Source organism: Physeter macrocephalus, chromosome 21 (genome assembly GCF_002837175.3).
Source record: "Physeter macrocephalus isolate SW-GA chromosome 21, ASM283717v5, whole genome shotgun sequence".
NCBI lineage: Eukaryota > Metazoa > Chordata > Mammalia > Artiodactyla > Physeteridae > Physeter > Physeter macrocephalus.
In genome coordinates, this window is record NC_041234.1 from 52,028,109 (window position 1) to 52,041,562 (window position 13,454).

Here is a 13,454-nt window from a genome sequence, read left to right on the forward strand (position 1 = left end):
ATTAAAAATCTTCCAACAAACAAAAGTCCAGGACCAGATGGCTTCACAGGTGAATTCTATCAAACATTTAGAGAAGAGCTAACACCCATCCTTCTCAAATTCTTCCAAAAAATTGCAGAGGAAGGAACACTCCCAAAATCATTCTATGAGGCCACCATCACCCTGATACCAAAACCAAAGATACCACAAAAAACGAAAATTACAGACCAATATCACAGATGAATATAGATGCAGAAATCCTCAACAAAATAGTAGCAAACAGAATCCAATAACACATTAAAAGGATCATACACCATGATCAAGTGGGATTTATCCCAGGGACGCAAGGATTCTTCCATATATGCAAATCAATCAATGTGATAAACCATATTAAACATCATTCTCAATGGTGAAAAACTGAAAGCATTTCCTCTAAGATCAGGAATGAGACAAGGATGTCCACTCTCGCCAGGATTATTCAACACAGTTTTGAAAGTCCTAGCCATGGCAATCAGAGAAGAAAAAGAAATGAAAGGAATACAAATTGGAAAAGAAGAAGTAAAACTGTCACTGTCTGCAGATGACATGATACTAGACATAGAGAATCCTAAAGACACTACCAGAAAACTACTAGAGTTAATCAATGAATTGGGTAAAGTTGCAGGATACAAAATTAATGCAGAGAAATCTCTTGCATTCCTATACACTAATGATGAAAAATCTGAAAGAGAAATTAAGGAAATATTCCCATTTACCATTGCAACAAAAAGAATAAAGTACCTAGGAATAAACCTACCTAAGGAGACAAAAGACCGGTATGCAGAAAACTATAAGACACTGTTGAAAGAAATTAAAGATAATACCAACAGATGGAGAGATATACCATGTTCTTGGATTGGAAGAATCAATACTATGAAAATGACTATACTATCCAAAGCAATCTACAGATTCAATGCAATCTCCATCAAATTTCCAATGGCATTTTTATAGAACTAGAACAAAAAATCTTAAAATTTGTATGGAGATACCAAAGACCCCAAATAGCCAAAGCAGTCTTGAGGGAAAAAAATGGAGCTGGAGGAATCTGACTCCCTGACTTCAGACTATACTACAAAGCTACAGTAATCAAGACAATATGGTACTGGCACAAAACCACAAATATAATGGATTAGAGACCTAAATGTAAGACTGTACACTATAAAACTCTTAGAGGAAAACATAGGAAGAACACTCTTTGACATAAATCACAGCAAGATCTTTCTTGATCCACCTACTAGAGTAATGGAAATAAAAACAAAAATAAACAAATGGGACCTAATGAAACTTAAAAGCTTTTGCAAAGCAAAGGAAACTACAAACAAGACGAAAAGACAACCCTCAGAATAGGAAAATATATTTGCAACAAATCAACGGACAAAGGATTAATCTCCAAAATGTATAAACAGCTCATGCAGCTCAGTATTAAAAAAACAAACAACCCAATCAATAAATGGGCAGAAGACGTAAATATACATTTCTCCAAAGAGGACATACAGATGGCCAAGAAGCCCATGAAAAGCTGCTCAACATCACTAATTATTAGAGAAATGCAAATCTAAACTACAAGGAGGTATCACCTCACACCAGTTAGAATGGACATCAGAAAATCTACAAACAACAAATGTTGGAGAGGGTGTGGAGAAAAGGGAACCCTCTTGCACTTTTGGTGGGAATGTAAACTGATACAGCCACTATGATGAACAGTATGGAGGTTCCTTAAAAATCTAAAAATAGAATTACCATATGACCCAGCAATCCTACTACTGGGCATATACCCAGAGAAAACCAGAATTCAAAAAGACACATGCACTCCAATGTTCATTGCAGCACTATTTACAATAGCCAGGTCATGGACGCAACCTAAATGCCCATTGACAGACGAATGGATAAAGAAGATGTGGTACATGTATACAATGGAATATTACTCAGCCATAAAAAGGAAAGAAATTGGGTCATTTGTAGAGACATGGATGAATCCAGAGACTCTCATACAGAGCGAAGTAAGTCAGAAAAAGAAAAACAAATATCGCATATTAACGCATATATGTGGAACCTAGAAAAATGGTACAGATGAACCAGTCTACAGGGCAGAAATTGAGACACAGCTGTAGAAAACAAACGTATGGACACCAAGGGGGGAAAGCAGCGGTGGGTGGGGGTGGTGTGTGATAAAGTGGGAAATTGGGTTTGACATGTATACACTGATGTGTATAAAATGGATGACTAATAAGAACCTGCTGTATAAAAAAATAAAATTCAAAAATTCAACAAAAAAAAGAAATAAAGGAAGGTGTGATGACAATGTCACATCACAGGTATAGTATCAATAGGAATGTATTGATACGTATAGGAATTATAAAAAAAGAACCAAATGGAAATCCTAGTGTTGAAAATTACAATAACTGAAATGAAAAATTAAGTAGAGGTGCTCAAAAGTAGATGTGAACTGACAGAACAAAGAATTAATGAACTCAAAGATGAGTAATAGAAATCATACAATATGAAGAACAGAGATTTAAAAAGAGTGAAAAAAAATAAACAGATTCTCAGAGAAATGTAGGACATTATTAAGTGCACCAATATATGTATAATGACTGTACCAGAGAGAAAGGAGAGAGATAAAGGGGAAGAAAAACTACTCAATGAAATAATGGCTGAAAGCCTCCAAAGCTTATTAAAAAGAACAAAAATTCACACATCCAGGAAGCTCAACAAATTCCAAATAGGAAACATGCAAAGAGATCCACAGACATATTATAGTAAAAATACTGAAAGCCAAAAACAAGGGGAAAATCTTGAAGGTAACAAGAGAAAAAAGACTCCGCAGTAATAAGAGAACCCCAATAAAACTAACAGCTAATTCCTTAGCAGAAACAAGTATAAGCTGTAAGGCAGTAGGATACCATATTCAAAGGGCTCAAAGAAAAAACTGTCAAGGAAGAGTCTTATATCCAGGAAAGCTGTTGTTCAAACATAAAGGCAAAATAAAGACATTCCCAGACAAACAAAAATTGAGAGAATTGGTTACTAGCCGAAGTACCTTACAAGAAATACTAATGTAAGTTCTTTAGCCTGAAAGCAAGTGATCTCAGACTGTAATTCAAATCCACACATGCAAAAAAACAAGAGCACAGGAAAAGGTAATTGTGTTATTATAAAAGACTGTATAAATGCATACTTTTCTACTTTCTTCTTTGTACTAATTTCAAAAGCAATTGTATAAAATAATATTTATATAATGTATGATTAAGCCTATAACATATAGAGATGCAGTATACTTGCCAATAACAGCACAAAGGAGATGGGTGGGAGCACAGCTATACTGGGATAAGGAAATGACTCCAGATGGTAACTCAAACACAAGAGCACAAATGAAGAGAACCAGAAATGATAAATATGAAGGTTAATATAAAAAAAGCCAAAAATATTTACTTACCCTCCTTTCTTCTCTCAGCTTCTTTAAAAGTCATAAAATTATATAGTCATAATTATGACAATGTATTGTTGGATTTTAACATTTATAGATGTAATATATATAAAAGTAAAACAACAAAGCAGGGTAAGGAACTAGAACTATGCAAAAGTAATGTTTCTATATCTCACTAGAATTAAATTATAAAATTCTTGGAAGAAAACATAAGGGTAAATCTTCATGACCTCAGATATGGCAATGGATTTTTAGCTATAACACCAAAAGTATGACCAACAAAAGAAAAAAAATAAATAAATTTGACTTCAACAAAATGAAAAATTTTTGTGCTTCAAAGGACACTATCAAGAAAGAAAACGACAACCCACAGAATGGGAGAAAATATTTGCAAATCATATATCTGATAAGGGACTTGAATCTAGAATAAAGACTCATATCTCAATAATAAAAAGACCAATAATCCAATTAAAAATTGGGCAAAGGACCTGAACTGACATTTCTCCAAAGAATATATACAAATGGGCAATAAACACATGAATAGATGCTCAACATCTTCAGTCATCAAGGAAATACAAATCAAAACCACAAGGATACATGACTTCACACCCACCAAGATGGCTAGACTAAAAAAAGTCAGATAACAACAATTAGCTAGGATATGGAGAAACTGGAACCCTGTACACGTCTAATACTAATGTAAAATGTTGTAGTCACTTTGAAAACCAGTCTGGCAGTTCCTTAAAGAACTAAACAGAATTACCATATGACAACAATTCTACTCTTAGGTATACACCCAAGAGAAATGAAAACTTTTGTCCATATAAAACTTGTACATGAATGTTTATTGCAGCATTATTCATAATAGCCAAAAGATGGAAACAACCTGAATGTCTATCAACTGATGAACACATAAAGATAATCTTTTACATCCATATCATAGAATATTATTCAGCCATAAAAAGGAATGAGGTATTTAATGCATGCCATAATATGCATGAACCTTGAAAACATAATGCTAAGTGAAAGAAGCCAGTCTCAAGACCAAATATTATATGATTCCATTTATGTGAAATGTCCAGAATGGACAAATCTATAGAGACTGAACATAGATTAGTGGTTGCATAGGCCTGGTGCGGGAGAGGGAAGGAGGGTGATAGCCAAAAGGGTAGCAGGTTTCTTTCTGAGGTAAAGAAAATGTAAAATTGACTATGGTGATGGTGGTATATACCACTGAATATACTAAAATCCATTGAATATACTAAATCCACACTTTAAGTGGGTGACTGTATGATATGTGAATTAATCTCAATAAAGATGTTTCAAAAAAAAGCCAAATGAAAAAAGTTATGATCAGTGCCACAATCAAGAGTCGAGGACTCGCTAAACATAGATAAAAAGGCACTATGGAACAAGTATATGATGCCTCAGTTTCTACCATATAAATATTGATGAAATAAATCCAAAATTCTATCATTCAATATTCATTAAGTCCTTTTAATATTAATTAGTGTAGTAGAGAGGCAATTGTATAATAATCATTACAATTTAGGTCTTATCATATGAAATCCTCCCATTTTAAGGAAAAACTATTTTTCTTAATAAACTCAAATTAATAATAATAAACTCAAAATGGATTAAAGACCTAAATGTAAGACCAGATACTATAAAACTCTTAGAGGAAAACATAGGCAGAACACTTTCTGACATAAATCACAGCAAGATCTTTTGTGATCCACCTCCGAGAGTAATGAAAATAAAAACAAAAACAAATGGGACCTAATTAAACACAAAAGCTTTTGCACAGCAAAGGAAACCATAAACAAGATGAAAAGACAACCCAGAAAATGGGATAAAATATTTGCCAACAATGTGAACGACAAGGGACTAATCTCCAAAATATACAAACAGCTCATACAGCTCAATATCAAAAAACCTAACAATCCAATCAAAAAATGGGCAGAAGATCTAAATAGACATTTCTCCAAAGAAGACATACAGATGGCCAAGAGGCACATGAAAAGATGCTCAACATCACTAATTATTAGAGAAATGCAAATCAAAACTACACAGCATCACCTCACACCAGTCAGAATGGCCATCATCAAAAAATCTGCAAACAATAAATGCTGGAGAGGGTGTAGAGAAATGGAAACCCTCCTACACTGTTGGTGGGAATGTAAATTGGTACAGCCCCTATGGAGAACAGTATGAAGGTTCCTTAAAAAACTAAAAATAGAATTACCATATGATCCAGCAATCCCACTACTGGGCATATACCCTGAGAAAACCATAATTCGAAAGGATACATGCACCCCAATGTTCATTGTGGAACTATTTACAATAGCCAGGACATGGAAGCAACCTAACTGTCCATCAACAGAGGAATGGATAAAGAGGATGTGGTACATATATACAATGGAATATTACTCAGCCAAAGAAAAGAACAAAATAATGCCATTTGCAGCAACATGGATGGACCTAGAGATTGTCATACTGAGTGAAGTAAGTCAGACATTGAAAGACAAATATCATGATATTGCTTAAATGTGGAATCTTAAAAAATGGTACAAATGAACCTATTTACAAAACAGAAATAGACTCACAGACATAGAAAACAAACTTATGGTTACCAAAGGGGAGGAAGGGATTAATTAGGAGGTTGGGATTAACAATACACACTACTATATATAAAATAGATAACTAATAAGAACCTACTGTATAGCACAGGGAACTCTACTCAATACTCTGTAATGACCTATATGGGAATAGAATCTAAAAAAGAGGGGATATATGTATATGTATAACTGACTCACTTCGCTGTACAGCAGAAACTAACACAACATTGTAAATCAACTATACTCCAATAAAAATTAATTTAAAAAATGAAGAAAATATATGATCAGTGTCAGGATCAAGAGTCAAGGACTTGTTAAACACAGATACAAATGGCACTATGGATTAAGTATATGATGCCTCAGTTTCTACCGTATCAATATTAATGAAATAAATCCAAAATTCTATCATTCAAAATTCATAAGTCCTTTCAATATTAATTAGTGTAGTAGAGAGACAAATATATAATAATCATTACAATTTATGTCTTATCATATGAAATATTCCCATTTTAAGAAAAAACTGTTTTAAGTGTTTTCCTCTATGAATAGTGGTCTAGTAATTATTAGATAAGTATCTTTAGAATTCAACAAACATTCACTGTATGATTAGGGTCTGTCACAGTCTTAATTACCCTTATATAAATATCTAACACACAGAAGGCAATAAACAAATGAATGGCCTTAATGGCTGTCATTTATCTACACTAGAACTTAGTCTCCTCATCTGCAAAATTAGAAGGGCTGGATATGATCTTTTCTTTTTAAAAAAAATACTTTGTGGAGTACTTTATTTTTTTTAATTTCTTTTTTTTTTTTTTAATTTTTGGCTGCTTTGGGTCTTTGTTGCTGTGCGTGGGCTTTCTCTAGTTGCGGCGGGCGGGGCTGCGTGGGCTTTCTCTAGTTGCGGCGAGCGGGGCCTACTCTTCACTGCAGTGCACAAGCTTCTCACTGCGGTGGCTTCTCTTGTTGCAGAGCATGGGCTCTAGGCGGGCAGGCTTCAGTGGTTGTGGCATGCAGGCTTCAGTAGTTATGGCTCGCGGGCTCTAGAGTGCAGGCTCAGTAGTTGTGGCGCACGGGCTTAGTTGCTCCATGGCATGTGGGGTCTTCCCGGACCAGGGATAGAATCCAATGCCCCCCCAGCATTGGCAGGTGGATTCTTAACCACTGTGCCACCAGGGAAGTCCCTGATCTTTTCTAAAGTAGTAGTGTTCAATAGAAATTTCTGCAATGATGGAAATGTTCCACATCTACATGGCTATTCAGCCCTTAAAATGTGAGTAATGCAACTGAGGAATTAAATTTTTACTTTAATGTAAATTTAAACAGTCACAGGAAGCTAATGACTACCGCATTGCACAGCATAACTCTAGAGCAAAATCCTGTGTGAAAAACACATTTCACAATGCATTCCAGTAACCACATACACATGGTAATGTATATATATGTATTTGTAAAACAATACTCCCCTTAATACATATAAAGCATTGATATTTTCTTTCCTATTCTACTAAATTTCATCTAAAACAAAGTGCTGATCCAACCCACTAACGTGATTTCATAACACTGCACTAAGGTTCCTTTCAGCTCTAAAATATGCTATAAATACTAATGATTGTCCTAAAAGTATGCATTCAATATTTATTTTGTAATCTTAACCACAAGTGACTAATTAATCTGAAAATTTGCCTCAGGTTGTACCAGGTTCTACTTTAAAAACCTTATAATCATTCCTTCATCTCCCTGTTAAATCAACATTTTTAAAAAAGAGGCAAGAGTTGCATGTCTTTAAGAAGTAGAAAACAAAGGTAACATCTTTTCCTTGTCTTTCATACTTCAGAAATGGTAACCAAAGAAATGGCAGGATATATAGGAGAGAGTGAAGGAAATTGTGGGGATAGTGTTCATGTAAAGAGAGAAAGCTAACTTTTTATCGTCATCACCTCCTCTGAATCTCCTAATGACGTCTCCTTCCCCCTCATTTTCTAGCCTGAAAGTCCTACAAATTTTATCTTTTTTTAAATTAATTTTTACTGGAGTACAGTTGCTTTACAATGTTGTTTTAGTTTCTACTGTACAGCAAAGTGAATCAGCTATACATATACATACATCCCCTCTTTTTTGGATTTCCTTCAAATTTTATTTTAACTTCATCTGGCTTATTAGAGGACTAGAGAACAAGACTGGTTCCCAAAAGATCACATGTTACAAATTTCAACTACAAAGTGCTTTTAAAAAACCTTAATAAAAGGATCTGGATTTGCTTCTCTACCCTAATCTGCCATCTCCTATCATGAAATCCTCACTAGTCTAAACTATAAGCAGTTCTACAAAAGTTTCATGCTCTTTCTTACCTGTGGGCCTTTGTACATGTTATTCCCTCTTTAGCTAACTTCTAATTTTTCAGGTCTTGGTTTAGATATCAGTTACTCAAGTCAATTTTCTCCACCTCAAGATTAGTCTTGATGCCTCTCATGTATATTCTTCCAGTACTTTGTACCTTCCCCATCATTGCACTACTGTATTAATTGCCTATTTACTTATCTATTTCCCCTACTAGATTTTAAACCCTTTAAGGACAGGGTGTATATTTTGTACTGTTCACTAATGTAAAGATGTTCAATAATTACTGAATGAACATATGGATATAATTCCTTCAGCATTCCACATGCCTAGTGTCATACTCCCTGCTTGGAATGTTCTCCCCAGTTCTATTGCCAGCATGAGATCCTCTCTATAATCTAGTTCTTAATTATCACTATTTCCTCTGGATGCCTACAGCCCTTATTATTCATACTATTCATTTGATATTTAATCTACTACGTTGTTTTTTAGCTATTCTTGTAATGCGTAGATCCAATCTCATTAACTAAATTGTCCAGCTTGAAGATATTACTGCGTTTCTCTTGGTACTCCATTACCTAGCATAGCACTATGTACACAGCAGATATTAAACATCTGTTGACAAAGAATCAAAATTTGATATGTTGTTTCTCATATGAAGCTGACAACACTTTAGCGATACAGATGAACAGGGGTGCCAATTAAGCTTTTCGTCAATTATGGGCAGTAGAAAGATATACTGAAGTACGAATACAAATAACAATAAAACACTATTCTTAAGTGACAGATAATAATGAACACAAATATTAAGATGCACTGTAGCCATAGCTACATTCATTAAAGATAAGTAGCCTTATGGCTTCCAAAGTGACCTGTGTACACAAAAGAACACTGTTTTTCAGATCAAAGGATAATCGTGTTTACATATGAATTTAGGGCGGTCTATGTTTTGGCGACATAGATAATTACGGTTTGGGCCTATAAAGCAGCCCTGTCAGCAAGGAAGCTAACTGGTGCTAACTCAATTTGCCGCTTGTTAACAGGCAGCTTGTTATCTTCCAATGCCCTCCAAATTGCTACTTCCGACTGAGTAAAATCTTAACCATTGGCAAACTGGTCCCAAATTCCATTACTAACTTTGGAAAGTAGCCCAGTTCTCCTTGCATTTAGAAAAGTAAGCAGTATGGGAATGGTGTCTACCCTGCCTCTTAAACTAAGAGAAAAAACTGTAAATCCTGCGAGAGTCACCAGCGCTCCAGGTGCCCTCTGCCCGGAACCTTCCGTCCCATTCCCATTTACTGTACCCCAAAGATTTTCTTCACCCCTTCCTCAAATTTCCAACCCTAACTTCCTTCACTTACTGCTGCTCCAGGTTAGCCCTGACAACCTTTCTTCTTTGTACTGGCTCTGACCTGAAGACACAAGGGCAACCTTTTCCCTATAGGTCCCCTTGTCCTTCACGCTACACTTCCAAGTGAACGGCATCTCACCTGGGAGATTCCAGCAGTTCCCGAGCCGCCGAGCTGACGTGACCTCCATTGCGGACCTGGGCCCCAGACAGAGACTAGGGGCCGGATCGGTATCACGGCGTGCAGACGCTTTTCGAAAGCAGCCGCCGCAGCTGCCCAGCGCCAGGAAGGTATCGCGAGCAGCGCCATCTTGAGCGAGGAAAGAGGAACCGAGAGCAGAGGATTGTGGGACGCTGACGGTCCGAACTCGCTACCTTAATCCTCCTCACCACCCCGCCCTCCCTGGAGGAGAGCGGAAACAGCTTCTCTCTGAAGATTCAGATGCTTTAGCGCAACCGCTTTTTTTCTTCTAGGGCCGGTCTTTGAGTGTTTTTTTTTTTACACAGCACGGAATAACGGAGTAACATTGCCTTTCTCTCTTTTCCTAGATTTTTCAGGTAAAACACAGGATGCGCAGTTAAATTTGAATTTCAGATAAACAATGAGTCATTTCTTAGTATAATTATGTCCCAAATATTGCATTTGCTAAATCTGGCAACTCTATCTTGTCAATCATTTCACTCTTCTCCTGCCGCCTCCAACTCAGTGCCAAAATCCACTCTCTCCATTTTCCCTGTGAATATTCTTATCACTCTCCTGTGTACTAACGCTTAGGGCAGATTAAACTACAGATACTGATTTCTCCGGGAAGGAAGCTTCATCTGTGAGATTCACTGCCTGTGAGAGTCACTTGCTGTGTTGTAAGTGCTTTCATTTGGCTGATTGTTCTTTTTCGCACAAACTTTGTGCGAAAACCAAAGTTTTCCTTTGGTCTTTTGCTCTTGGAAGAGTTTTAAACACACACACACACCCCTTTACTCTGCTAATTTGCCTCTCTACCTCTTCCCTGTGGTTTCTGCAGCATCTAATTATTGAAAAACAGCTAGATTCGCTGAAGGACGGTAAAATGAAAATGTATGCAGAGAAGTCAATGTTTAAAGACAGGTTTATATTCTTTTATTACCACTATCATCCAACAAAATAATGTTGAAATATGTTTACAGTTATCTAGGAAACTACATTTCCAAGTGTAAATGTAACCTGAAGCCCTGGCGACAGTAATGCGTTTGCAATTTGTATTCATTGCTGCGTTCTCAAACTTTCACACAAGACAGGCAAATAATTATTAACTCCTTATTTAGAGGCACCATGGACTAATGATAAGTCTGATGAAGACAAAGGATATGCATGGCCCATGCAGTTAGCTTTACTTTGTTTCAGGATTCATATTACACCCCAGGTTTCCAGGGTCAGAGGATGCTTGAAAGGAATTATTTACAGAAGAATAAAGTTTCCAGTTGAAGGGAATTCCATGTGAAGGAAATGGCATTTTTAACAGCAAGAAGTCGAAAGAAAACATTTCCAGGTTCAGGAGTCTAGGGAGTGTAAGGCAGAGAAGAGATGAGCCTGGGTGAGCAGAAGCCTGATGGTGAAGGGGCTTGTATTTCATTTTAGGAAGTTAATGCTTGATTCTGTACCAAGTGAATGGTTTTAATCAGGAAAGTAACATGATCAGATCTGTATGTTCATTAAACCACTCTGGCTTAAGTAGTAAGGTTGGACTGGAGGGAGTTCAGATTGGAGTCATGAATTTAATGCCATAGTCATAAAATAAAGGCCTGAACTTGGCAGTAGCAATGGCAATAGATCAATTCCAGAGATATTATGGAGATAGGATTGACAGAACTTAGTGATTGATTGGATGTTTCTGGCTTATTATTGTCTAGTTGACAAATCAATAATGGCCTCTTTCATTAATGCCTACCTATATCATCATCAGTAAATATTTACTCAGCATCTATTCTGTGTTATCAATACTTTACACTAGAGAAACCCTAGACTCTACCAATGATTTCTATTAGGGCTGAGTATTGCCACTGCATTTTTCTACTCAGGTAAAGTATTGTCCAGTAATGCTCTAATTTTTTTTTAAATGTAGGAACCTGGGAGTTCCCTGGCAGTCCAGTGGTTAGGGCTCCATGCTTCCACTTCAGGGGGCACGGGTTCAATCCCTGGTTGGGGAATTAAGATGCCAAATGCTGCACAGGGCAGACAAAAAAATTTTTTTTAATGTAGGAACCTATACAATATATATTTTGTGAGAGACTAACAGATATAATGCGACAAAATAATATCTTAAATTTTTATACTTTCGGAAACACTCACACACATTAACTTGCTGGATCTTAATCACAGCATTTTGGGTATATTCCTTGTTCCTAGTAGATAAAGAAGACCAGGGCCATGTGGTGACAGAGTCAGAACTAGAGCCATGGTATTCTGGCTGCTATTCCACTGTTCTTTACAATAAAGATGTTACCCGCACTCAAATACAAGATTTAATTGAAAGTCTCCACTGGCCATATAGAATTATAAGATTTTAAATCAGGCAAGATCTCAGAATTCTGAAACATCTGACCCTACAGATGGTTTCTCAGGAGTTTTGAGAAATTTCATTTGAATCACCTACAGGCATTATTGGCATGGAACAACAGTTGTGAGGTCTTTGACGGGAATCAAAGCATTTTTACCAGTCTCATTGTAAGTCAACTCCTCTGATTAAGAAATGTGAATAACGTTGGAATAACAAAGTAGTTACTCTATGATGAGCTAAAATGAGTCGAACATGAGCCAAATAAGCCAAAGAAAATTTCCATTGCACCCAGAAATAGAACATGAAGCATAATGAGAGTTGTGTACTGGGGGAGAACTGAAGCAACAGGCCAAATTGGCCTGCAGCAACTTGACACATAAGTGTTGGAAATAAGTTAGAGAGACAGAGGAGCACACATAAAAGCTGCTATAAATAGCTGTTGCAGATGCAGATCACATGACAGCACTTTGTTTATGCAATAATTATATCAATACTTGCCCAAGGGTACTTACCTATTAAGCAGCAGATCCAGAACTTAAACCTAAGCCCTGACCCTAAACTCTGTGCTGTCAACCTAAACTGTAATGCCTCCTCATGTATTTCTCAATAAGGCCCATAGAGTTTAAGGAGCATACCAAAGCGGTTTTCACTCCCTAATACTGTGGGCAATCCTGTGTGTTGTAAAGCAGCAACCAAGCTTTTCTTGGCAAAGAATGATCTTGTGGAAATTTTCCTGTGACTGTGGGACTCCATGCAGATGGCACAATAAGAATCATTCTCTTTCTGAGAACTATGCATACCATTGCTCAGAAAGTAATCAACTGGATCCCTTAGAAATGTTGCTAGATATACCATGATTTCAAGCTTCTTGAAAATTTAATTAGCTTGCTGTTTCATAGCTCCATGGTTTTACTCTGATGTGAAGGACCCAGTGAACTGTGAAAACATGTCTTCTTATCTGTGTGCCATGTAGGTCCATGATGAAGCTGTATGCAGCATGATGTTTTCAATCTTTCAGAGTTCACTTCACTTTTTTTGTGTTTTTTTAACCTCTTTATTGGAGTATAACTGTTTTACAATGGTGTGTTAGTTTCTGCTTTACAACAAAGTGAATCAGTTATACATATACATATGTTCCCATATCTCTTCCCTCTTGCGTCACCCTCCCT

At 36.5% G+C, this 13,454-nt stretch overlaps 1 protein-coding gene across 2 annotated transcripts in view; it reads right to left on the bottom strand.

Moving 5' to 3' along the window:
* LOC102975110 (iron-sulfur clusters transporter ABCB7, mitochondrial) overlaps window positions 1-10,113 on the bottom strand; it is a 189,365-nt gene extending 179,252 nt beyond the window's left edge. Inside the window, exon 1 of one of the 2 annotated variants that reach the window (XM_055081690.1) lies at window positions 9,894-10,082. In XM_055081690.1, coding sequence (XP_054937665.1) covers window positions 9,894-10,061 — 168 coding nt within the window. In that variant the 5' untranslated portion in view covers window positions 10,062-10,082. Of the gene's footprint in view, window positions 1-9,893 lie in introns of both variants that reach the window. The other variant, XM_024129494.2, reaches the window with a different exon arrangement.
* Window positions 10,114-13,454: the final 3,341 nt, after the last annotated feature.